At 52.4% G+C, this 27,996-nt stretch overlaps 1 protein-coding gene across 1 annotated transcript in view; it reads left to right on the forward strand.

Annotated features, from left to right (window-relative positions):
- Positions 1 to 10,090: 10,090 nt before the first annotated feature.
- The window catches only part of mirr (iroquois-class homeodomain protein mirror), a 36,033-nt gene continuing 18,127 nt past the window's right edge, over positions 10,091 to 27,996 (forward strand). The window contains exons 1-2 of the mRNA XM_011150196.3: positions 10,091 to 11,564; positions 25,446 to 25,934. Coding sequence (XP_011148498.2) covers positions 11,526 to 11,564; positions 25,446 to 25,934 — 528 coding nt within the window. The 5' untranslated portion in view covers positions 10,091 to 11,525. The remainder of the gene's footprint in view (positions 11,565 to 25,445; positions 25,935 to 27,996) is intronic.

The raw sequence follows: 27,996 nt of genomic DNA on the forward strand, positions 1-27,996 counted from the left end.
CGATGCTAATTCCCGTACACGGTAGCACATGCGCGTTTCTAGATAAGGGTTTATGTTCAATAATTAGTGTGTGCATAACCCGTGTTTGAAGGCGGCTTATCACTCCCCCTTTAACCGCCGTCTGCCGCGGTGTTCGAGTGGGCGAGTGATTATGCGACTGCCAGAGTCTCCTTGGCTGAGCCAAAGACGCGCGATGTACACTTTCGGAAGCGGGCCGGCGCGGATAAGCCGGATAATTTCGCGGAGTGATGTTTCTGGGTCAAACGAATCAACCGGATCGCCAGAGCGATCGAGAACGAGATGACGCGTCACGCGGAACCGCGACTCGCTCTCTCTCTCTCTCTCTCTCTCTCTCTCTCTCTCTCTCTCTCTCTCTCTCTCTCTCTCTCTCTCTCTCTCTCTCTCTCTCTCTCTCCGCGCGATAATATGCATGAAACAATCACAATTTTGATCGACGTGCTGCTGCTGCTTCTCCCCCTTCTCCCGCTGGCGCCCCCTCCTACCTCCCTAACTAAATTCGTTGATCGGTCTTTCAATCACAATCCATCAGTTTCGGTGGATCAAACAAATTCGAAAGAAAATCGTACCTGTCCGCGGTAAATGATGAATCGTTATTTCGATCTTCCTGTCGTGTATGTGTATATCTCGCGTTTCGCGCTTATTTTGAAGAAACTCGCTAACGCCGCGATTTATCTTCGTAGTGGAGTCTTGTCTCCGTGAATCACGATACACCCACCCGGGAAAATTGTTTCGAACCGAAACTAAGACCTAAAAAATAGATAGTAGAAAGGTAAAAAAAGAGAAAAACGCAATACCATAAAATTTCGATTAATGTCCACGCGAGGTCGATATTTGTGTGTGTGTGTGTGTGTGTGTGAGAGAGAGAGAGAGGGAGGAAGAGAAAGAATCAATTCGAGTCTACCTATGGAGGGAGACTGTCGTTTCTCTTTTTCGTCCGCGCGCATGCGTTCGCCTCCCTCGACTCGCTTCTCGATCGAAAGACGAGAGTCGACACCTTGACGGCTTTACGAATCGGTTGATCGACTTTCCAACGGACGATCGTTCGGGCGGCTTCCTCAGATCATCCGCGCAGGGTTGGCCGGCTTGCACAAAGACAAGGTGGACAAGAATGAAGGAAGGTAGTGAAGGCGGGGAAAGGGAGTCGCAGGGAGAGGGTTGGAAATCTCGCGCTTCGTTTAATTAATGAATGGCGGCAGCGTTCTCCCCTTCTTTTTGTGGCGAGAACCGCCGCCGCCGCCGCCTCTCATCTAAACGTAGTTCTCTTTAGGGTCCTCACACAGTTACGAGAGTGCGTCACGTATTCATCACACGGGTCTAACTACGCCGCTTTTTATGGACCTCTCTCACAGACTCGCACGCACGGTACGAGAGAGAGAGAGAGAGAGAGAGAGAGAGAGAGAGAGAGAGAGAGAGAGAGCACACACGGCCGAATACAGTCTCGTGGATGGATCTAGTCGCGGCGTCAATCGCGGTAAATCTTTCATGTTGCCGCGCGACAAGACGCGTCCTTTCTTGAAGATCGACCATGATGGCGCCGGCCACGGATATCTGGGAACACCGACCATTAATGTCGAGGACTTCTCGACTACCTCGTCTTTTTGCCTTGCGACGTCCTCTCTCGACTTGCGGCTGCCGTTGCGGTTTAACGCAAGGGGTTCATGGTATTCGCAAATTATATCATATATAATGCGCTCTGTACGCCCTCTAATTCGATCGCGGATCGTCCCCCCAAAGTGGTCAGGGAAATTTTATGGGGTATTCTATCCGCGGTTGCTTGAATATTTTTTTAAATCATGTGTTGTAAACATTTTACCGATTCTTCTCTCTTTCTCGAAATCGAGCTATCGAATCACCTTAGGATAAATTCCATCAAATTTCGATCAAGCCGATCACTGATTGAAACCAGCAGAACTGCCAACTTTCATTTCCACTTGCTATTTGTTCTACAATAATAACCGAAAGAAGATAATTATTATTTTTGCAAAACAGAAAACAGGTAATGTATATGTGAGTGAGATGACGCGATTTTACATCGTCTTCAAATTGAATCAGACTAATCCGAAATTTGACGAAAGCCAAGTCTTCATTATCGAGTCCAACCGGAAATACACCCGCGAACGTTTCGACAAAAACGGAACTTTGCATGCCGTCTTATCATCGTCTTAAGGTGCAATTAGTAGTTCCGAGTATTCTCTCGGATGTTTCCTCCGAGTTGTGTTTGCCTGTGCCAGATTTCGCGATTATTGTGGATACACTGACAAAGGGTCGGTTGAAATCCTTTGAAGATATCGCGTATCAGTCTATTCGATGTTTGATCTGCTCCGAAACACGGATGAGCACTCCGTTCGCCGGTGATAACGGCCGATGATCGGCGATACTCGTCGGAGCGATTGTGAAGCCTGTCGCTCGTCCTAGCAGATCGATCTTATCGAAAGTTACACACACACCCACACACATACACACGTGTGCCTCACGCGCGAGCGGCGATTCGTGAAATGAGTGCCGCGATGATAATGCCGTCGTTATTGCTTGTGCACGATACAAGCGCTGATACTATTGTCGCACGTCGCGATCATGTCGCGTTACCGGAGGGACACAAGTCGCGTGACCGCGTGGGTTTTTCGGAAGGCGAAAAAATCCGGCAAGTCCGCCCCAGGAGTGACTGCCTGGCTGATTAGAATACAAAGAACCGTAGCTTAAAGCGGACATTCGACTCTCCGCTCCGGCTGACTTCGGCTCGCAAGGTATCGCACAATAGATCGGGTTAGTATCGCAGTGTTCGCCCTGTCGCGGAGGAGGCAGGCTTACGCGTGAGTGGCGTATTAATTATACCGCGGCTCCTTATAATGTAATTTATCGGGGGTGGCGCGAGCGAGGGGAGCGTTATCAATTCCGCGAGATTAATCACTTAAGTTTATACTGGCCTCTCCTATCCACTTTACTCTGTAAGTAGTACTCCTCGTCTTGCCTCCACGGCTTCCCGTGTCTCAGCACCATCAACACCGCTCTTGATTTATGAGGTGGAGCGCGTGGTGCTGCTCTGCTGGTGACGGTGGTGGTAGTAGATGTGGTGGTGGTGGTGGTGGTGGTGGTGGTGGTAGTGGTGGTGATGGTGGGTCTGCTCGGCGCGCTGTTACACTTAGACGAGCGATCTTAATAAAAGTTTATCCGAAGAGTCATTGTCGGGGCCGGGAAAACCTTGTGTTAACCACCGTTTCATTACAACGAAACAGTATACGTGTCGTGGAAAGCGACATTAATCTTCGGAGCCGAGCGGAGGTCTCTCCAACGACGGCGAGCTTCCTATCGAACACGCCATTATTTATGCGAATATTCAACGGAACGAACGTAAAGGGTATCGAGCGCGCGGTGACTCGTCCCGACGAGAGAGAGAGAGAGAGAGAGAGAGAGAGAGAGACTTAACGCTGTAATTAACATTAATCATTCGTTCCCTGCCGCCGCGACAACGACGACGACAAGTTTATCGATTTATCGCGGAATATGCGTATCGCCCTGACCGTAAGCGTGATTCTCGATCAATCCACTGCACGCAAAAGTCGGCCGGGCCCGGCGATATAATATCGACCCTCGCCAATCGCGCGGTCCGCCCGGAAAAATTCCTGCGGCGAGAACGGGACGTCTCGCGACGTGTCGCGAAGTGTCGGGGCAGCGGGCCGAGCCCAGACCAGTCACCCGGCAAGGTGCGTGCGAAATTCGCGATTTCCCTGCGCAAAGAATCACGCCGGGAAAATATAACGCGCCGCGCGATCTACCGAGCACGGAACGAACCCGTCTGTAATTCTTTCCTCGTTGCACCGGGCTCGAGGCATTAGAATCGTCTCGCTCGTAGGTAGGAACCGTTGAAGTGCGGGTAATTCAACACGGTGACAACCGTTGCTGCACACACCGTCGAGGACGTGTCCGCCGCCCCTCCAGCCATCCACCCCGCTCGCGAGAGACGGAGGGGTGGCCGAATGGCCACAGCGGAAGGGGCATCCCCTACTACCGGATCCCTAGTAACACTAGCTCCCCACTTTTCTCCCTCCGCTTCGCGCTGCCGAACGAGGAGGGTCTATAACCGTCCTTTCTCGAGTCGTGCTGCCACCTGCCTGCCCAACAGTTTTCACGACCTTGCCCGTGACTGGCCATCGAGCACTTTCGGCTACGGTCCAGGCTGTCGCTTGTCTCGGCCCGTATAATGACGTCTGCATGAGAACGGTATTCGACAGTTCCGTCGCAACCCCGTCCGTGATCGGCCCGATCTCTTGCCGTTGATTCTCAGAGGAATAGACCTTGATAGACATTTCGAACCAAACAGGACATTGTAACGCGGTAATGTGAAAGGTTCCTTTATTTTCAGTACCTGGGAATAGCTGTTCATAGGTACACATGCGTCCAGAAAGTTGTCCGTAGGTTGTCCTAGGATGTGTACGACAGATTATAGTTAAGGGCAAAAGGTGGACGGAGAAAAAAATCGGTATTACGCACAACTAGTGATGCGTTCGCACGCTGGATGCGTAGTCGCGCACGAGTTGGACTTTAGCTGGCAATGAGTCCCCTTTGATCTTTTATTTCAGTTCTCGCAGTTTCTCATCATCGTGGCATTGCCAGAGGTTAAGGAATCAAGCTCGGGAATAGCGGGGAATCGATCTCGCGATGCGAATCCATTGCGTGTGTCGCGAAATTATACACGCGGCTATCGTATGTTCTCCTCTGAGGGAATCGCGACACTTCTCTCTCGATGTCGACTTAGCATTAACATATACGTGATGTTCCGTGCGAATAATTGCGAGCAGGCGGTGAGCATGCGATGAGCCTTGCGGTTCGCTCGCGCGATATTGAATGAGTCCCCTTCGCTTTGTGGCATTACGTGCACTTTACTTATCACGCGCGATCTATAATTGCATGTTATTGTTATGACTGACAGCTTTTATACAGATCCTACATACATTCATGTGCAGAAGGGACGTCTTTTTTACACGCGTGTATCGCTTCATCTTGCCGACGTGTCATAGTGCGTTTTACACATTCGCGTGCACGATCGATACGCATCGCTGGCTGATACACATCGCGTCGACATTTTTTGCGTGCGCGCGCTGCCGAATTGTCAGATGTACCGCTTAATGTCTGTATTGCGCGAGTCCTGCATTTACGAGCCTTTGGCGGTTCAATTAACGTGTTTTCCGAACGTACCGTTCTCATCAAGCCACTCTGTCTGCAATGTGCGAGAATTAATGTTCTATTCCAACAAGAGACATCACGTTGAACGAGAGACATTGCGGTGAATGAACGTCTAGCTAAATTATCAGTATCTTTGGTTACAGTCAAAAGTCCAGCTGAAAACACACCGAAAATTCGAGTAGATACAAATTTCTACGTAAAATCGTCGACGAAGGCTCAGAGTAGACATCACAGTAATGAACGGAGATACACTAATCCACGGCGGGATTAACCTACAATCACCTATCAAGAACGGAAATCCCTTGTGTCAAGGTATTTTGCAACTTCCGAGATCGTGGAGGTGGAAAAGATCGTGAATCGAGCGGAGACTACTGCGGTCGCGAATCGTACAAACACACATAGTCCCATAATCCAGTCCATAACTCATACTGCTCACAAAACGGTCGCGGCGCAAACACGATACACATGGATGGCGCGTCCTTCTGTATCACTCTAGTTCGCTCCCTATCGTGGCCACAGGAGCGACGATTCCACAACGAAGTCTATATCGCGATCGCTCGATTCAACGCCAATACCCCGATGGTGGCTGACCACTACTGGATGGTTATCGTTTCAGTTACATCCTTCACGATCCTCCGTCGTCACCATGAAAACCCGAGGCAAAGTCCAGCCGAAGTGGATGAATCCTCGGTATGATACACGCACGCACTACAATTCCAACATCGATGCGTAACATATGGGTCGTCAGTCAGCTTAGTTCCCGAGTTGTTGTTTAAAGCGGCTACGTCGACGCTACGTCTCTGTGCACGTCGACAAATTCAGCGTCGCATTCGCGGAAAGTCGGCGCCAGGGACGAACGGCGGAGTAGGACGGAGGTAAGGTGGAGTTGAAACGCGAAAGAAGGAGCGACGGACGGAGGAGAGAGGTGAGAGGAGAGAACGGCAGCGTCGCGAGAAGAGGACGACGGGGAGAGACGTCCGTTCCTACGTGCCGGTATTCCGCGATGCACTCACGAAGGAAGGCGCTCACACGCGCTCACCCGTGCACGTACAGCAGCAACGCCCTCTTAAAGAAAGCGCGGTACGAGGGGGCGAGGGCCGGACGCACGGGCTGACGCGGCGAACTCGAAGAGGGGGGAGAGTTTGCGCGCGATTGTGTGTAGACCGCGGTGTTAACAAACGGTACACTAATGTTTCACATCTCGGTGTGTATCCCCTTCCTCCCTTATCTCCCTACTCACTCTCTCTCACTCTCTCTCTCTCTCTCTCTCTCTCACACTCTCTCTCTCTCTCTCTCTCTCTCCCTCTCTCTCTCTCTCTCTCTCTCTCTCTCTCCCTCCCTCTCTTCTACTTCGTCTCGCTCGTCCCTGGTCATGCCGTCCCGGTCGGCGGTCTCGCTTCCTCGACGAGTTCCTTCGTCGCTATGGCTGTGGCGAGCGAGAGTGCGAAGTAGTAGTTTGGCGTGCCATGCACGTCGCAGGGTGACGAGAGAGGCAACGGCGTCACGAGTTTCACAGTGGTAGTCACTCTCGCCGTGCTACAACTATCCTGGGGTAGAGGGGACGAGAACGAAGGAGACGAAGGCGGGGCGAGGTTAGTCCGCGCCCACGGAGGGGAAAAAAGCCGAGCTCCACCACCCACTGTGACGCGCTGGAGGGGAGATGAAAGAAGTGTGGAAGGGGACGATTTATCCGGCTCCTCTTTGCGCTATCCCCTGCACCCCACACCCGTTGTCACCAATACCACCGACGCACGCGTGTATGCACGGGGTGCACTCGCGGTGCCTCTGTGTGCGTGGTATAGGTGTGTGCATGTCCTCTGCAAAAATATCATTGCTGATATGGTATGTGTGTGTACGCGAGCAGTACGTACATGCGTGCGCGCAACTGTGCATGTCGTCGATCGGTCGGCGAAAAATATTGATGCGTCCTTCTCCCTCATCCCGCGAACCCCCTCGCTCCGAAAAGATTCCCCACCACAACCTGAACGACGGATATACTTCCGCACCCGTGACCCGCCACCTCCAACCGCCTCTATCCGCCCCTTTCGTCGTTGGTCGCGCCAGGAGGGCGACAAGTACGCGCGAGGAAGCGAGTATCTTGGAAAGAACTGAGCAAAACACCTCACACAATCCCTTGGCCAAAGTCCTTGTCATCGACACGATTGCCGCACGTTGAACTTCGTCGCGACAGCGCTGATGAACGTTGGCGGATCGCATCCGATTGGACTTGGATTTAGTTTTCAACTGTACGACCGTCGTGGCGTGTCGTTAAAAAAAAGATGGATCATCCGTCCGCAATGTTGGGTTTCATGCCAATATTGAGTGTCCCACGCAAATACAGCGTTGGTCCGCTTCAGCCGAATTTGGTTCTCGTACCGCGGAGGAATAGCGATACTACGTTACGGAATCTCAGTACGGCAATCTGACGAGATGATTGACGTCTGCAGCGCGCGATGGGACGTTGCTGCGACATTGTTGCGTTAAACTGTCGGAACGAGCGTAGTACTTCGCGTAAACGCGTCCGTGTAATACGCTTGCCGAGTGACGATCGTGCATTTCGCGGTGTAAACGCGCGAGCGAGACCGACGAGGTCGCAGGTGGGAACGAGACTATGAACAGTACCCGAGTGAGAACGGGAGAGGTTGATGTACGAAGGTAGAGAAGAGAAGAGAGACACGGACGTGAAAACGAGAGAGAGAGAGAGAGAGAGAGAGAGAGAGAGAGAGAGAGAGAGAGGGAGAGGGAGGGAAGGAGAGAAAGAGAGGGACGGAAGTTGGTGTTGTAGTCAAGTGTCGCGTAGTGCGTGGAATAAGGAGCGGCAGGTAGCGCGGCATCGAAACTGATGCCGGGCACAGGAAGGGGCACGAAGTAGTCGGCGATCTTGTCCTGGCTTGGAGGAGGAGGAGGAGAAGGTGGAAGAGGTGGAGGAGGAGGAGGAGGAGGAGTGAGAAAGAGAAAGAAAGACGAGACGCAGGAACTCGATGGTGGGGACACGTCGGGGTGTGCGGTCGTGTCCGTTGAAGAGGAGGAAGAGGAGGTGGAGGAGGGTGGAGAGGCAGTCAGCAACGGCGGGGGAGAGGGCAACGAACAAACTACCGGGAAGAAGTCAGCGGCAAGTAAAGCAGCGCCGCCGAGGCTAAACTTCGGGATCTATCGAACTAAAATTGTCGTGTAGTTTCTGCCTTCGTGCCTCCCACCCCTCCCCCTTCCCCCCTTTCGCTTGCCCCTTCCGAACGCTACCAACCGCTCACTCTTCTCGCCCCACCATACCCGAGCGTGGCAGCATCTCGGCCGGTCGCGTCCCCCCCTCCGTCTCATTCAACCCATCCCCTCCACGAAACGAAAGCCGAGAACGAAGAGGGAAGAAAGCGCCTACGGTGGGGCGTCACGAGGAACGAGACGGGTGTGCGAGGGAGCGAGAACGCGCGATCGGACTATCGGGGATACGAGCGAGATGCAAAAACCGAAAGAGAAAAGGGGGGAAAAGGACGGAAGAGCGACTCAACGAGAGTGAGGAGGGGAGGAAAGCAGGGAGCGCGTTAGCCGAGCCCCACGGGCGACTCACCATATTTTATTGTCGCGTTTGCCGACGCTAACCGCCGGCTCCGTGCTCGATCGACGAGGGAGGATGCCGACGACCCGAGCGGAAAGAGACGAGAGCCACGCACAACACTCGGCCTGCTAATACGAGCCCGCGGTACGAATTTGCGCGGGTACGACGAGGTGGCGGCGGAGCGGCATCAGCGGCAGAGGTGGTGCCCGCACCCCCACCAGAGCACACGCCGTGTCGACCTGGACCCTCCCACCCGTCTCGCCGAGGGCAAACCATCTCGCAAAAATCGTCCCCCTTTCCGTGGAAGGAAAAGAACCACGGCGACGACTCTGCCACTGCCACCACCACCACCACCACCACCATCAGCGGCGAGTCGAGAGTTTCGCTCGTCATCGGGCCACCACCACTAGCGCGATACTATCGTCACCGCCAGCGCCACCGGCACTGTACGTACGAGTCGCCTCCTCCTACGACATCGCGATCAACCGTCATCTCGCGGAACTTGTGGATACGACGGAAACTTACAAACTGCGGCGGCCACGTCGTTCTTCCGCGAAGCGAGGATACGTGCCGATCAGCAGTTTTATCATTTGAGGAGCTCGGTGTAACTTGTTTCGAATCAGAATCAATCTCGTCAGTGACAATCTCGGTAGTGCATATCGCGGTAATGGTTAAACGTTGAATTGGATTTTTACGTTGGGCATCGCACGAAAAAGGAAGAAACTTTACGGAAAAGGTGTGAGAGGAGGAGAAAGGAAGAGACAGAGAGAGAAACACACAGAGAGAAAGAGAGAGAGAGAGAGAGAGGGAGGAAGAAAGAGAGAGAGAGAGAGAGAGAGAGAGAGAGAGAGAGAGAAAAAGGGACGGATAGATAAGGAGACGATAAGACAAAGCAGGAACAACGGTGTCTGTTCCTGATCATTGTCTTGTGTTGGAACACAAGGGCCTACAAACCGCGTCAGTTCGTACTTGGCGCTTTCGCCGAGCGCGCGATTGGTAGCGCCACGAAGAGCCGCAATCGGCGACCGGTCTTCAGCAGCGACAGTGGCGGCGGACGAGTTGAAGAGGAGGAAGAAGACGCACTTGCCTCTCTTTCGCGAGTTCGAAGCGCGTGATTGCGCAGGCCGCCAGGCGACCGGCTGCGTGGAAGGACCGCGAAGGATAAAAAGAGAGACAGCCAGTGTGCGCGATTCACGTCGTCCTCACCATCCTCCCTCACAGACACACACACACACACACACACACACACACTCTCTCTCTCTCTCCCTCTCTCTCTCTCTCTCTCTCTCTCCCCCTCCCTCGTCTCTCTCTCTCTCTCTCTCTCTCTCCCGTTCACTCTTCTCCTTCTCTCTCACCATTCTCTCACTCTTCCTCCGTTCTCCTCCATCGTTCCTCTCCTTTTTCAGTGGTGTCCCTCCGACACCCTCACTCGCTGCTACCTCTCTCTCTCTCTCTCTCTCTCTCTCTCTCTCTCTCTCTCTCTCTCTCTCTCTCTCTCCCCCTGACACCCCCCTTCCTCCCTTGCTTAGCCTGTCCTGCCGTCCCTCTAGTGTTCGCGCGCTCTCTCTCACTCCCTCCTCCCTCTATCCTGTCTACCCGACTCGTTCCCTCTCACCGCAGCCGTCTCGCTCGCGCCCACAGCCGTGCACCTCCGCCTTCCTATCCGCCGAGCGAAGGACTGGATTCCGTCGAAAAGAAACGACGATTCGGAGGATAGTCGCGACCGATCATAGCTGGCGCGGTGATCGGATCAACTGAGTGAACTAGCCGCCGCGATTAACCGCATCGCGCGCGTACGTACGCCGACACGTACGCGTACGCGTGTAGGACACACGTACGTACGTACGTGTAGCAACGTACATACGTTCACCACGCATCGCGCGCTGCGCGTGTCCGTGCCGCGCGACGCGCGACTTTTTTCCGCGACGTCGGTGCCGCGACTCGCGACACCCCGACAGTGTGCCGGCGGCGGCTCGCTCTCTCTCTCTCTGTCCGTGGGAGGACAGACCCACCGCCGCGCCTCCCCTTACAAACAAGCAGAGCGCGAGTGTGAACACAGTGCGTGCGGACTGTTGACGACTGTCGGCTGACAGTTCAACCTCCCTGTGGAATATTACACCGCCGGCCGCGACGGCGGCGACGACGACGACGACGACGACGACGACGACGTCGACGTCGACGTCGACAACGACGATTGCAACGACGACGACGACGACGACGACGACGTCGACGACGACGACGACGACGACGACGACGACAACGTCGGCTGCGATAATAAATCGCGATCGATCCCGTGGAAGACTGCCGCTGCCTACCGCCAACCTATCGAGAACTGTCCGGCCTCGTTCCCGTGTTAACACGACTTGCCAGCGTCGCGTGTGACAGTGCGAGTGCATATGCCGGCAGCGGACCGCTTCGTAAGATCGCAGGATCGAGCGCAGTCGGGCACCGAGCCGCGACGACGGAGCACGCGGGAGTGTCGGTGCGAGTAGCACCCCCCGGGGGTGGCGCAGCCACTACACGCGACAGACAGAGGCTCCTCGCACCCCCGCGCCCCCGCACGTCATAAGCGCGTTAAGCGCGCGCTAGTGAAAAGCAAAACGGGAAAATAAAATATTCTCAGCGGAAGTGTGACAGATAATCCCCGTCGCGAGGTGACCGACCAAGGTGCGCACCGGAAGCGCACGCGACCTGGCCGCGGATGCCGCGGGCTGGAAAGATGATCGCGTAGCGGTGCCCGACCAACACGGCCCTGAGCGGCCGACACATCATGTCACAGTTCTCTTTCCGAGGATCGCCAAATCTACAGGTGAGCGTTCGTGAGAAACGTGAACCTACGCGTCCACTTCCGCGAGTCCACGTCCGCGCGGCTGTCTGCGGAATTGAGCTCGCTCTCTCTCTCTCTCTCTCTCTCTCCCTCTCCCCCCTCTCTCTCTCTCTCTATCAATCTAACTATCTATCTCTCTCTCTCTCTTACACTAATGCTCGGCGCGCGCGCGCGCACGCGATTCTACTATCGTCAGCTTGTGGTGATCGGTGTGCTCCGACACCCAGTGGAAGAAACGTGCGACTAGCACGAGCGAGAACTAGCGACATATTCGCAAGTGGATGTGTGGATGAAAACGTGGAGTTTATCATGGCGATGCTCTCTACTCGCGGCGAGATACCGAGGAAAGTGTGTGATTGACGTGTGCAATAAGATGATTCGATAAGATCGCGGCTGACATGGGCGAAGGGGTCGTTCAGCGTGCGCGACGACGCGGGCGAATGTGCGAACTGATATCGGTCGGCGATCCTAATAATAATCGGAGCGCGTTGCTTCGACGCATCGTGAATATTAACGTTTCCCGTTTGCGCTTCGAGCCGATTCATTTTGCCTTAGCGACTGACGCCGAAGAGTTTTGCGTTGTCCAACGCCTCGTAGCGGTCGTGCGAGATTTGCAAGATTCGCTTCGATAATTATTCGAGAGATAACAGAAGAGTATTGTATTTTCGTCGATGAAATTCGGATAATTAGAATAATCGCTCTGCAATGGTTTCGCAACGGTTGGTGCTCCGGCGAGATCAACAAAAAGGGGAGGAAAGAAAGGAACAGAAGAGCAATTTACGTATCTCTAATTATATGTTATACTCCATTACGTATCAGCATGTCTCGCGTCTTTGTGTAATAGTTGTAACGCGTCGCATAAATTTCATAAATGCAAATGCAAAGCAGCCGATTAAATCAGTGAATGATCAAGCGTTATGTAAACATGCGATCGGTGCTCCGCGCTGGACATTGCACTTTTTTTTGCTCATGTGTCTGTGTCATGTGACAAACGCGCGTGTCTCAAAGTATAATTAATAAACGAGATTACAACAGTCCGTCGTCTCAGCCGCTGCTTGCTATTGCTGTTATTTTCGTTCAGCTCGCATTACAAAGCGCTTTTCTTTCAGGTGAAAATAATCCCTGCGAAAAACGAGCGCTCGTTCGCGATGCTTTAATTTCTGACAAATTATATGGACAGGGATATCCTGTTTATCAGTTTTAATTAATCAGAAAAAAAGTTTTTATTAATCAGTCTTAATTAATCAGAAAAACAGTTTTGTTGAATCCATGGAGGAAGGCTGACAATAACCGAGTATAGATAGATCTTTATTGCGGTTTTTCACTCGTCCGGATTCGTGTCGAAACTATGTAGATTTATGCGCCGCGCCAGCTGGAAGATAGATTTAATGAAAACGAACGTGGTCGTTGCGAACATTCGATCTTATATCGACGACTGGTCCTATCGGACCAGAGGAGCACCTAAGATACATCGCGAGACGTATTTGTCCTTGTCTGAATGCTCCCGCGAGAGAGAGAGAGAGAGAGAGAGAGAGAGAGAGAGAGAGAGAGAGAGAGAGAGAGAGAGAGAGAGAGGACGACGAGGACACTCCTCACCGATCACTTTTGAAGACGACAAAATAAGTTTCCACCTAGCGGCCGAAATATGATTGTTGCAAAGTTACGAAGTAACTTGTGCATGTCGCCTGCGCTAAAAACGTCGGATCTTTGAAAAAGAAGCGTCTGATGATATACTTCATTATTCTCTCTCCTTCACGTGTTGCGGTCGCAACACACACACACACACACACGAAATGATGCTCGTTAAACTTGCGATATACCATTGCTTTACCATTTCTCCCGCTCGTCTGATCTTACGTGATACAATCTTGCGATCGCGCCTCTGCATTCATACAGACTTGTATGTCGAAACGCGTATAATTTAACTATGTCGTTTCAAAGTAAAATGTACTTAATGATCATAGGCTTAGGTATAAAGTAATGTATACATGCATACAAATGTTATGTTCTCCCGTACGGCCTCGTGTGCGGCGACATACACAGATAGACGCGACATATACATGTAGCGCGCGCGCACAGACGTAGTGCGCGCGACAAATGCATTCCTTATTATTAACCGTGTAATGATCGCGCTGAGGCGTAACATTGTCAGCGCGCGATTGCGTGCTGACTTCGCGCTGGTTAATCGCGCGCGCGCGCGCGCGACGCGTTTATCGTTGTGCAGAAATTACGATTGGCTAATTTCGGATCGCGGACCTGTTGGCGGTAGCAGCCGGGCGAGCGGGCGGACGGACGGGAGCAGCTCGTTACTAATGATTTTCGCCATTAAAATCACGATGCGTGAGACGCGTCGTTAGGCGTTTAACTCCGCATGGCACTCGTTTCGGCCTCGCAAGGCGTATCGAATAATTTGTAGGGAAGAATCCCCCGCGCACGCGGAGCGAGACAGAGACACACACACACACACACACACACACACAGAGAGAGAGAGAGAGAGAGAGAGAGGGGAGGAGAAGGTTGCGAAAATGAATAGCCGCTGGCAAGCCTGAGAGGTTCCGCACCACGTGTCCTGACACGCTGCGCATATAGGTATACCCCGCATATATGCCGCACATAGCGCTGAACTGAGAACATGTGTTGCCACGCCTAAATGATCGAAGAGCCCCGAGCTCGGCGGAATAATTATCTTGTCTTACTAACAACGAAGGTTTTTGTCATAATAGCAGCATCGCATGCTGCCGCATTTCGCTCGTATCTCGAGAGTGACAACCGATGCGTGCGCGCATCGCTTGCAGCACACACACACACACACACACACACACACACAGCACACCTTTCCTCGTCTGTTCCGTCGTGCTTTTATTTTCTTTTCTGTTTTCTTTTTTTTTTTTGCCTTCATCTTTCTTTTCCCCTCCCTCTGCTGCTCCTATCCTCGCGCGGTGCAATTTGCAAGAACGGACGTTGGAATCCGAGCGAGCTTGCTGTCAATGATACTTCTCACCGCGCGAGCTTCGGGCTTGAGACGTCACTGTTAAGCGAGTTAAACAGTCAACGGAAGCGTGACGCGCGAATGAGCAAAAGCTGCGGGGGAGGGGGGGGAGGGGAGTGTCGTCGAGGAGACGAGAATGACGATTACGAGGATGAAGACGAAGAAACGGCGACAGACACAAACGCGCGCGCGGCAGTGCGTGCGGGCGTTCAGCGCCGTTGAAGCGCTGATAAAAACGCTGAACGACCGGTTATCAATGAGTGTTACTCCAGTTGCAACGGAGTCGAAGGAAAAAGGAGAAGGAATAATTAAATGTTAGTCAGTGTATTTTATCGTCGACATACTTTCGATATGCGAGCCCCTTCAGACTATAACGTGCCAAGGCGTCGCGGGCGATTCTTCTTCTCTGCTCTTCTCTCTCTCTCTCTCTCTCTCTCTCTCTCTCTCTCTCTCTCTGTCTGACGTCCGTTTGTCCGCGTGCACGCAATTACATCGCTAACGCTCGGGAGATACAGCAATCGTGATGGCGGCGAATACACGCGGATTATTCTCACAGAGGCGTGTCCTCGTCCGCAGTGTTGTTTCTACTCGTCGAAAATAGGTTCGTTCGTTTACAACGCGGAAATCGGGTGCAACTTTATTGATAAAGCAAACATTCGGTCGACAACACGACTGGCTGCCTTTAATCTTTGCGCTCCCGTGACTCTCCTCGTTATCTCGGCAAGTTTATTCATTAAGAAACACTTATCGTATTTTGCCGATCTCAGTAACTGTCGCGCAAATATCGACGACGCAGTGAGCCCGGAGAGAAATTGTTGTTGACGAACTGCAAACGAACTGCGACGCACATGTACACGCAAAATACACACACACACACACTCCCTCTAAAATTTATCATCGCTAAGTGTTCGCGAGCGCGCGCAGCAAATTCTCACTTCGACCTGACATTCTTCGTCCAGTTGGTCTTTTTCGTTCTTCCCCTTTTTCGTCTCTCCTCCGATATATGTCGTGCCGTCTGCTGCTTTTTTTATGTTGCATCTCGGCACGTGACGAGTATATCCAGACTTGGCGATACGAGCGGAGCGATATTGGCATTGACCACCGCTCAAATTAATCCGCCGCGCGATCATCCGACACGTCTCGGGCCTGTCGGCTGGTGGAACGACGTAGCGCGCGCGAGCGCTACGCGCGGACGTTCTTGCTCATCGTTTAATTCCGGCTTGAAAAATTGTCGCGCCATAAATACGACTGTCCTTTTTTTTAACGCCGTAAACCGCGACACTCTGCGGGCCCCAGCGACACGACAGGACGCGCCGCGCTGGCATTAAATTTAGACCGCGGTGAAATTCATATCACTAATCTGTGTGTCGGTCAATTTAATTGAAATAACGACCTCTTCGACCTGACGTGCCCGTGTCCTCAGTGTCGCGCGCTCTACGGCCCTCGAGCCGGGGGTTTATTTTTGGGTTACTACTGGGAGGAACGCGCGTGGAAAGAACGAAAGAACGACGAGGCGTCGACGTAGTCGTCGTTGTTGTCAGCGCATCGAAGAGCCGCCGCCGCCGCCGCCGCCGCCGCCGCTTAGAGGCGATTCCGTCGCGGCGGTTAACCCTGCCTTTTTTTCATCGCGCTTCCTTCGCCGAAAGGTCGCGACACACGCCGCTAAACTCGAGGTTAACCACGGAGGCATCGGCGGCGATCGCGACGAGGACGCAGCAGGAGCCAACAACGATCGGTGTCAATTCGAGATCGTACCTCAAAGTGATCTCGCTGTGAAGTAAAAAAAGAAAGAGGAAAAATGCAAACGCGCGAGAAATATCGATAATGATGAAATTCACGCGTGAAGGTTCCCCGTGCGCTCGCTGATCGCACCTTGACACACTATCTACTAGTGGAGGCAGTTATGACGGCAGCGAGATTAAACGCGGCGATGGTTGATAACGGTGCGCCGAATTAACCCGATTGCGGACAAAGATACATTGAATATTCGCGTCTTCTCGGGGCTGCTGACCCGCTCGTCGTTTAGCCTTTCGCCGCGAATGTGAAATATACCAGTTCCGGAGTTATTGGGCGAGCCATGAGTCGTCGGCGTCAGTCTATCGCAGCGAGAGACAAAGACAGAGAGATAGATAGAGGGAAAGAAAGCATTCCATAAACGTAATTCTCTCTCGCGGACGCTTATCCGCGACGCTTCTCTCACGACGCTTCTCGGACTCTGCTCGAAGTCATCCCGATGCAACATGCTCGATGTGGAATCCGAAGGAGCCGGTCAAACTGGCAGAATTATACCGCGAATCTCGCTGAAGTGAGCCGCGCACAAGGTGCGCGCCTCACTGCGATTTCACTTCGGCTTCAGGCTCGTTAATTCGTCGTTTCGTAAGATCCACGTCCGTCAGCGGCGACGTGTTAACAGATACGCGAGCTGCGTGTGTGCGAGACGACATGTCATGGGTTTTGCTGAGCCTTTAAATAACCCGTTACAATGACCTGCTCGATTATCGACGCGTACGCGACGTCGAATCCTCAAATCGTCGAGAGACGGATCGAAGGCAGGCGGACTGGGGAACCTCGCCGCTGATGCGTCGATAGGACGGTTCAATCGTAATAACTCGATGGTTATCGCGGCCACTTCGACAAGGATGATACGTAAATGACTTACGTAACTCGTAGATCGTATCTTGTCAGAGGTGTCAGGCGCTTTATGGGCGATATGATCGGGCTGTCGCGCGTATTTTTCGCCACAGCTCTACCTCGATCCGAGTCGTGAAATTTAAATATAGTACAAGAATACACGTTGTCACTCGCTACTTCGTTGTTCGACAACGTGTATTCTTGTACTATATTTAAATTTCACGAAGCGAAGATACCGTCGCACCGAAATATGTAAAAGCACTTGTTTTGCTCGGGACAAACTCCCGACCTGCAAGAGCGAGGAGGAGTCGGCGCGTCCATTACTCCTCAATTTCGAGCAGAAATCATTCATTCGGCGACTCGGAACGGAGAATTAAAAATGAAAACTCACTCGAGCTCACGCGCGACTCGGTTGTCACTTTGCTCTCCGAGTGAAATTCTGCTTGCAGAAATTTATGCGGGATACGAGAACAAACAATGAGCATTATTCTCTCTCGGATCGTGAGTGCAACTCGAGCGATCGGAGAAGACGGGGAGACGCGATTCGGGCGAGCGACGAAGCGACGGGAATTCGGGAGGTCGGATGCGTCTCCTTCGACTGCTCACGACAGTTCAACGATGGCGGCGGTCGACTGGCCGAGCGGAAGAGGAAGGAGGAAGAAGAGCCATTCACGGCGACCGCATAAAAATTATGAATGGCTATATTATTGCAAGTTGGCAGAGTGGCGACGTGCCGCGGCGCGTTATACGGGTTATACACATAGATACGATCGCCGGTAGTAGTTCGCGCTCAGCGGTTAGCGCTGTTTCACTCGCTGACTGGGCGCTACTCGAGCCGGTCCCCCGAGCTGACTCAGATCCGCCCTCGGCTCTCTCTCTCTCTCTCTCTCTCTCTCGCTCGTTCCTTCGCGCTTTCTTTCTCGATCTTTCACGGCCACGACGCGATCATTCGTTCGCCGCTCGCGGCGTTTCCCGTCGCTAAAGTGTGGCCATCCTCGCGCGATCAAAAGCTCGCGCACGGCGGCGAGTCTCCGACACCCTTACCGTGTGTCACTCTGGCCGTTCTTTTTCTCGACGATGGACGAAACGTCATTCCCCCCTCGACGGTCTGTACGACGTTCATTTCGTGCTCACGCTCGACGATCGCAGCATACGCGCGGTAAAACGCGCATGATCGATGACAGTGTATTTTAACGTGTTATCGACAAATGTCGTGGAGCTGCCGTATATTAACTATCGAACTACCTGCTCTACCCCACCTCCCTCCCCCCCCTCTCTCTCTCTCTCTCTCTCGACATCCTTATCTATTATCGTCCGGGATAAGTCTCAGCTTCGACAGTGGTTACGCGCGTAATAACTCTCCCACACGATAAAGACACCGGTAATACGGTAGCGTAGTGTAACATAGTAACGCTCTTCCGTAAGCATCGTCGGCGAGAATGTGATTACGCCGACGAGAGCGAAAGTAGTATCGTCCCGCAATGCGTACAGTGGTGGTAGTGGTGTTGTTCGTCGCCGACGTCGGACGAACAACGTATGTGTGTATGTATGTACTAACAAACGTACGACAAATGAAAGAACGTCGTTACATCGCAACCGGTCCTCTTCCGATAACGCGCCGCCGCCGTCGTTGTCGACGTCATCGTCGGCAATCGTTTTACCGCGAAACTTCGGTGTCGGATGACGACTTCGCAGTTTCGCCCACCGCGCCTCCCACCTCCCCACCCCTGCCCCCTCTTTCTCCCTCTTTCTCTTTCTGCTTTTGTCGAAATACGCGCGAGAGAGCTCGCCGCGATCCCCCGCGGGGACCGCGAACGATAGGAACGATTGTCGCGATTGTGTCCCGGCTGTCCCCCACGGCGATCACGTCGACGATAACGCCGCATTTCGCGTTTCCCCTCGGAGGTGTGGCGGTGTGACCGTGGCGATTAGCGGGGAGGAATTAATTAATTTAGCTCGCGCGTATCGCACGATCGAATTATCGACGATATTCGGCGAGAGAGAAATGTGATTTCCCCGCGATTCCGCTGTTACCATCGCTCTCATTCGCGTATCCCCCCCCCCCCCGCCAAAATTCCGAATTGAGTGCTTCATACTGCGAAAGTATGAAATCGTTTTCTACCCTCCCTTCTCCCACCTCCTCCAGTTATTATCAAGGATTTGTTTATGAAGTAACAGAGAGGAGAGATGTGTCGAGATCGATGATGGAAATACACTGACGTGTATTTCAGAGACGGAGACACTTGGCATGCGCTAGACGCCAAGAACTGGCAGGCTATCGATTCTTGTCCGTCCACGAGAGAACTCGAATTTGCAAGAATAACCGATTTGGATGTAGTTGTACTTTTACACAACCGCCGGTTAAAATCTGACACGTGTGTGAGGTATTTCGGAAGCGTAACCGCGCGACTCGCCAAATCGCACATTCTCAAAGAGTTTCAAGCTCCATCTCGATATGTTACTAATCGATTATTTTTATTTGAAGCACATTTCAAACATCCGTTCACATTTTGTTGATACGACGTTTATTTTGGAGAATATTTCTGTACAAGCCAGCTAACGAAAGAGTCGCGAAAGAGACTCGCGTTTATCCCGCGAAATTTATAGACGAAAAACAAAATCTACTCCAAATTACTTTTCGACTCTATTTTCGCGCGCACGCGCACTTCGCTCATCGCGAACACGTCAAGGCGGCGGAAGCGCTTTTGCAACAGTACAAAGTGCAAAACGTATCTTTACACACGAAATTGCACGCAGATGCTTCCTGCGAATAATTCGTCACATTTCTCGAAGAAACCGCCTTCTTCATCTATGATGTCACAATTTGATAAATCAAATGAATGCCGTTTTTATCAGTCACGCCAGTCGAGCCTCGCCTTGATTCGCGTCCCAAGTTTCAACCCACATTCCCACCGTCTCCCAAGAATTTCTTTATCCAATTAATCGTCAATGCTTCTTCTCGCAGAATTTACGACATATGAATACCGCGATGCTCATCACATCCATCGACAGTGTTTCATCCTCGTCAGAGATTTTTAATAAAATATTAAGGACCGATTCTCTTAAACGGGCTCTCAAAACTCTGCCGATATATAACATGACGTTAATTTCTTAAATATTCATGGATACACGACTGGTTTCCGAAGCCATACTTCGCTGCAGATTCTCAACCGGTAAGAAGGCTTATTTCATCGATCGGATTCGATCTCGAGCTTGAAGAGTAATCGCATTGTTGTGTGACTGCGGAGAATTTGTGGGGATTTGCACGTTCTCCTGAATGTAACATTTAGTAAACAGAGTAAGATAGAGAAAAAGAAAAGGAGCGAACGATAGAACACGACAGAGAGGAGAAGCTAGAGCGAGAGAGAGAGAGAGAGAGCGAGAGAGCGAGAGAGAGCGAGAGAGAGAGAGAGAGAGAGAGAGAGAGAGAGAGAGAGAGAGAGAGAGCAGCTAGGAGAAAGTGAGGAAAAGAGAAATATGAATCGGCGAGTCGCGGGAAACGTAAGTGAGTGCTGCGAGGCCTAAACACACACGCGAGGAAGGTCCATCAATCTGGCCAGGAGTCAATATTGACTCGGCTGGGCCTCGTTGCAAAGAGGGCATCATCGGCACGCATAAAGAGAGGATCGGACGCCCCGGACGACGGTCCCTTTTCGCTGGCAGGACACGCGTGACAAATGCTCCGTGCGCAAACACCAGCGCATCTGTGTCCACAGGATAACCGATTCTCTTCCGAATGGCCTATAAATCCTGGAAGTGCAGTCGCACTGCGGAGGTCCGTCGTTCGTTGCCGATTCGAGACGTAGCTCCTCTCCATTCCGCGTTCTTTACAAGCTTCTCTCTATCCGACACCCCGTATCGCCCGGAGCTATCGTAGTTGCTTCGACTGTCGTCGAGCCGGAGTGCTCGGGCGTTTATCGAGCTGCGCTACGTGAGAGTGAGTGAGAAAGAGAGACGCCTTCTCCCACGACGTGTCTCCCTGGGATTTTACGGGGAGAAATTTCCCTACGTCCCCCGATAAGCGCTCGTGAGATCGGAGATGCGTTAGAATATCACGGGATCGCCCCGGATGACGCCAGCGGTTTCAACTCGTCATTTCCTAGGCAGCGCGACTTTTCAAATATAAATACTCCTGTTTTCCGTACACAAAGTTTGATCAAGTTGGCGTTAACCCTCATATATATATATATATATATATATATACATATAGTTCGAGTGGCCTCGTATTAAAATTAAAAAATTAAAATTAAAAATCTCGTAATAAATTTTCGTACGCAACGGAGAGATCGGTAGAAAAGATGAGACTCGCAGCGCTCCCGATTGTATAATGATAATTTTCCAAGTTGTAGAGTCGATACGCACGCATCTTCCTTCGATTTTTAGCACTGCGCAAAAATCGCCATGATTATCGCGTCCCGTACTTGGAGAAAAGAAGGAAGGTAAGCACGCATGGCTCCGTAGTTTCAATTACAGCGCATCTCCCTCGGCAGCGCTTTCGCGAGGAGAAGGTTCGCGCGCCCGAAACGAGATGTTTCTATCGTCGTCGCGAGAAACATCGGCGCGATCGCGCCGTTATTTGTTCCTAGGTCGACGCGATCGTTACACCGTGCATACAAATCGGGTCGTAAGATGCGTGTACCAGGTGCTAGGTCGATGTCGATGCAGGGTACACCGGTATCCTTCTATCTTTCTCCCCCCCCCCTCTCCGAGCGCAGCGTCGCTACGCGTTTACGACCACTTCATCCGAGATTATCCACTTTTTCCTTTTCCCAGGCCGGAGATGATCATCCATCGATCATTCGACGCCGATTCGCGACTGCCGGCGGCGCGGTGTGACATCGGTTTTTCGCGCCGATCGTTGTTGATGCTTCGGATGCGGCCTGGCTTTGATTAGTTCAGAGTGCCCGAATCAGACGACGTCGTCGTCATCGTCATCAGTTAGTTTACTGCGTGCGAGCCGAGATAATCTGTCGCAAACTCCTCGAAAGTGTTACGCGGCACTAAACGCGTACCGCTCGTTGTCCCGCAATGCAATGTCCCGCGACATCCGCGATAAGTTTCCCAAAGAATTCTCACTTAGCCTCACCTTGTCTCGTTACCGTCTCGCTCGGCAAAGAACGCGACGTCGTCGTGGGTCGCAGGTAGCTAGTCGACGACGACAACGACGTGACGACGTCGCCTCGTCGGCTTTATCGTCAACCGGTTTTTTATAATTTGTATCGAGGCAACGGATGTTCGCGCGGAGCTTTACGTCGGTTCGAGCGTACGTTATAATAATTATTACGAGAATAATTATCGTGCCAATTACCCGTTCACGTGTCGACGTTGCTGCAACGTCAATGCGAAATTCTGCAGAAATCGACCTGATTTTCTCTCTCTCTCTCTCTCCCTCTCTCTCTCTCTCTCTCTCTCTCTCTCTCTCTCTCTCTCTCTCCTTCTCTCGTTTCAGTCAACGGTTGGTATATCCGTCCACCCGTTGAAATATCCAAACGATACCCGAATGATACTACTCCACATTTAAATGCCTGGCGTGCGAGAAGTGATAAAGAGTCGCGCCGGACGGCACGCGAAACTTCGTATATCAAATGTACGAGAAAAGGAGAAAGAGGGACGTCCATTATACGAACAACACGATGAAATCCGCGACATTTTCGCTAATCGCGAGAAACCGACATTCCTCGCGATCTTGATGTCTGCTCTCTCAATCGCAAGGAGGAATTAATTAAGCACGTGATCCTGCGACGAGTTGGAGCGGTTCGCAGCGCGAAAAATCGCTGCCCACCGAGAGAAACCGAGAAATCGATACACGACTGTCGCCGAAACGAGTACAAACTGCTGTGTCGCGGCGCAATCACTAATTCGCGATGCACACCACACTCTCTCCACCTCGCGTGTCCCTTCCGCCGAGGAGGAGCGTTCCGACGAGACAGAGAGTGAGAGAGAGAAAGAGAGAGAGAGGGGGGGGAAGGGAGAGGGAGAAATCGCGCTGATGGCAATTAGCGTACTCGCGGGACAAACGAGGGAGCGAAGGGCTAATGCGTCGATATATCGGCGCGTATATATACAGTGTACGAATAATTATTGCTTTCGCGACGCTCGCTACCGACAACGCGAGAGTCTGTCGCGTAATGCTGCCTCGAACGCTACTTTAAAGGCGACTGGCATCGTCGATAAGGCCAGTGGTGCCAGTGAACGCACGAAATTCCATCGTCGTGCGAATTTCTTCCCGCAAAACGGCGCCCACGATAACTACTCCGACAAATTGCGGGAGAAATTATTATACGCGCAGATATACGTTCGAAAAATTGCAAACTGCGCTCTCGTGAAAATCGTTACATTGAGTAAAAAAAAAAAAGAAGAAGAAAGAAAAAAAAAAGCGAGAGAAAAAAAACGTAGGATTCTGAAGAATAAATGAGAATTCTCGCATCGACAGCGACTACCCTCTTGGACGCGTGCATGACTACAAATTTCCAAGAGGCGTGACGAACGAATCACGAAGACGCCGTCAGGCACCACTGCGCGACACCTCGCGCGGAGGTGATGTAGTTGCCGGCGGGGGTTAGAACGCGCGCGTTCTCGCGAACGGCGCGCGGCTTCGATGCGATCGCATCGAGTAACTCAGCTCTTCTTCTCCGCCGCCTTTGCCTTCTTCCTCCCGGGGACTAGGACTGAATTATGACCCGCGTTCGCGGACACTCGCCAACACGCTTCGTCGTTTAACCCTTTGCCCGATCCGCAGTCCCGAAGCGCATTCTTGCCATTGCCGACTTTTCCCTCGAACGCCTGGAATCTTACGATTTCTGCTAGAGAATGGTCGATGTATGGTTATGCGGCCGACGAGGGACCGGTTCTCTTCTTCTCGCGCGCGCGCGCGCGCGCGAGTCGCGTTTAAACGCGACTCGAAAGTCGGGCGTATCTTTTTCTCTATTTCCTTCAGTGGGGCGAGAGTCCTTCGTAAAATTTCGCGATCCTCCTCACGGTGGCTGCGATATCTCTCGATGTTTAATCTACACATCGACACGTCGAAGCCGAGCCTGTCCGCGGATGGGAAAGCGCAAAACGGTGCCGGAAATGTCATTCGCGTTAGCTCTATCGCTCCGATCGAGACGCACGACAATGGATCCTCGATCGAGAACGTTAACGGAGGCACCGTTATTTCTACCATCGGCACCGCCACACACGCCGTCGTCGTGCGACAGTTGGCCCTCGAAACGTCGACGAAGCGACGACGACATGACCAGCGTCGTCGGCGCGACGAGGACACGCATTAACGTGACTCTCTCTATCCCGATGGCATAATGCGTGCCGCGCATGGATTTTTCACCCCAACACAATGCGCCTGGGGGGGTTCCGACAATATGTTTGGGGCCACCGAAACGAGGCAATGGATGGATGGATGGATGGCCAGGACAATCGCGGGGATCAGCGATCGCGCTCTTTCTCTTTCGTTCCTCTCATGGCAGGGGTGTTCCACGGGGGTTTGTTTAGGTCCCAGGCGCGAAAGGCACTCAACCCGCTAATCTATTTAGCCGTAGTGTTTGATATGGAATTAATGAGGCCCAGCAAAGGCATTATGACTATGGGCGCCCGGTAGACTTTCGGCTCAGCCGTGGAAATAAAGAAGGGAACGGAGGTCCGTTGGAGTTTCGCCGCAGCCGTGGCGGCGCCTTTTTAGAGTGTCGCGGAACGCGTGACGGGCTTCTCTCTCTCTCTCTCTCTCTCTCTCTCTGATCCTCGTTTACGTGATCCGTCAGCTGCTTACCCGAGGTAACGCCTCGTCGACGACGGGATCCCGATATAGCGTAGACGAGGTTTCCAACCCTTAACGAGACGCGCCCGATCCGCAATAGTAGTATTTCGTGTCCGTTTTACATCGGGATCGCTCGTCTCGTCTCGCACGCGTCTCTGAGAAAAATCTCACGGAAGAGATCTCGTATAATCAATCGCGCGCACGGTAAAGGATCGGGAATAATTAACAGCAGGTGCAAAGATGTAGCCGTGGCGGATAAGGATCTTCTTCGAAGCAGGGACAGGGTCGATGTCGTTGACGCTAAAGTCCGACTTATTAGATCTCTAACCAAGTCCAAGTTAGTCGTTGAAAGTTGAACTGAGATAATTAGCTGATTGTGTGTTTTTTGTGTGTGTATGTGTGTGTGTGTGTGACTCTATTCGCTAGAACGTGACTTTAATTAATAAAAAGCACTCAGAAACTCTTTCGATTCGACGATTATATATTGTTGCAGTGTCCTGTGACAGTGAGCTCGTCGTTGGCGCCGTCCTCGGTTTCGCCGGCAGCCGGCACGATACTGAGCGCGGGGGGTTCGTCCCTGGTCGGCGCAACCGGAACGACGACGAATCATCCCCTGGACGTAGCCGGTCTGTCGAACGCGAGGATGGCGGTGACTAGCGCGGTGGTGCGGCCACCGGGTAGTCCCACTACCTCGGTCAGCCCGTCTCAGGGTCATCCGCCGCCATCGGCCGGCGGTCCGGCAGCAGCCAGGTGCTGCGACACCGGTCGGCCGATCTTCACGGACCCGTTGACGGGCCAGACCGTCTGCTCCTGCCAGTACGAGCTGCTGGGTAGCTACCAACGTCTAGGAGGCCTACCTACGGCGGCCCTCTCCATGTACAGCGCGCCCTACGCCGCCGCTGCAGCGGCCGCGGCATCTGAGGGTATGGCGGCGTACTTCCCTAGCTTGGGTGCCGAGCAAGCACCCTTTTACACGCCCACGGTGAGTAGTAAGTGCTATACCTATTATATGATTCTTTTACCGCACGGGAAGAAAACAGATTGAGCGTGATTCCAAAAATTCACAGCTCAGTTGAACGACTGAAATGATTCGTAGCGAGAGAGAATTGCGTGGGGGAGCGCGCGATTGTCAAAAAGCTGCTCACGCGAGGAAGCGCCATTTTGGAAGATATTGGTCGTCGCGACGAGACACTTCGTCGTCTCGAAATTCAAACTTACGAAGTAATTTCATTAAATCGGTCATTAATTAAGCAGTCGTTAATTGCACACCAATCTTTCGTGGGCTCTGAGAGACTTGGTTACTGCAACATTGGGAATTGTTCGCACACTTCGCGGATGGCGGAACTTTTTCTCCGTGCGACAAAGAAAAGTCACAAGGGGTCGAAAGTCCGCGAGGGTGTCGCGTGAAAAATCCGCGCCTCTACGTAACTACGAGTCATGTGTAACCCCACCCAGCCAGCCTGGTCTGTATCTTTACCTGCCCGTGAAACGAATACCAGACGAGCGTTGTTTCCTCTCTCTGCTTCCGACCGCGGCCGGCGTCTCAATTGCAACGCGGTGATAAGCTCTCGCGAGACGGCTGCTCGCCGGGCATCGGTGGTAACGGTATTTCGGCGGAATACGGCGCGTTGGAAATATCCGACGGGCCGTGTGTGTGTGTGTGTGTGTGTGTGTGTGTGTGTGTGTATGTTGCACGCTCGCACGATTTCCAGGATTTTTGCAGCGGTACGGAGAACACGGAGGCGGCGGCGGTCGTACTGATACGAGTACGAGAGAGATGATATCGGCGCACGACTAAAATAATACGCGGAACAAAGGATACCGCGGATTTTTCACGATACCGTCCGCGATAACACCGTCCGAAAATTTTGAGTTCCGTGCTAGATCCGGACCGACGTTATTGACTTTATTAACGTACTTCCCGAGCAACAAGATGACCGTTAGCGAATATATTTCGCGATTCGCCGCGCTTTATCGTATAACTCGTCCCGTTCGCGCGCCTGCTCGCTTAGCCTCTCTCTCTCTCTCTCTCTCTCTCTCTCTCTCTCTCTCCCTCTCCAGATGGTCTATTTGCGGACGGAAATAATGATACGACCATGTCGGCTAACGACTACGATTGCATAATCGAGAACTCTCTTCCTGTTACTCGAGTATATTTATATAATTCGCCACAATGCACACCCGTGTAAAATTAAATCTTTTAAGGATTACTCGTTTCTCTCCTCATAGATGACATATCGCGACGATAATAAGTGGAACGTACGCGCACCGAAACGCATTAATCAATAGCTCGGCCATTACCGAAATGTTTGCAACGACGCCGCCATAATTCCGAGACTCGGGAGTGAATTCATCGATAAACGCCCGGCCATATCGATGAATGCTCGACCCGCGCGAACCGCCGACACAACGGTGTGACGTTATATTCTCTCGTAAAATTTTTATCACACGGATTAAGTCCCGAATATCAGCGGGGAGGATGGCAGCTTCTACATTCCCGCAACTTACCCAGATGCCGTGACGTGTTTATTCGTCAGATTAACGAAGTTTCGTAAATCTCGCGCCGCGACTCGCGCGCGCACGAAAAACGCGTGAAAGCTCGCGCGCCGCGCCGCATCTCGCCGCGTTTCGCCTTTTATCGGGCGTGACTCGCAATATCGAGATACCTCTTTCTCTCTCTCTCGCGCCGCGATATTAGCGTATATTAGAATCCGGAGGAAGCGCCGTTAGCGCTTCGGCGTATCCGTTCGTCCAGCAAACGAGCGAGCGAACGGGCGTTTATCGGACCGCACGTGAAGCGTACGCGAGGGAGGGAATAGAGCGCGCGGCGAAGCGTAAATTTATGAATCCGTTCTGCCATAACAGTGGGACACTGTCGTGTATTGCCGAGCCGCCGCCGCCGCTAAGACCGAGCTGTTATCGTCGCTCTTTATGATCGAGCTTAAGGGGCGAGTATATAGTGTAGCCTGCTCGTAACGAAACACAGTACATTGTACAGGTTGCGCGCTGAGTTCGTTGCGGGGTCGTGCGACGACGTCCGTGCT

This window comes from Harpegnathos saltator, unplaced genomic scaffold (assembly GCF_003227715.2).
Source record: "Harpegnathos saltator strain DR-91 unplaced genomic scaffold, Hsal_v8.6 scaffold360, whole genome shotgun sequence".
In the NCBI taxonomy this organism is placed as follows: domain Eukaryota; kingdom Metazoa; phylum Arthropoda; class Insecta; order Hymenoptera; family Formicidae; genus Harpegnathos; species Harpegnathos saltator.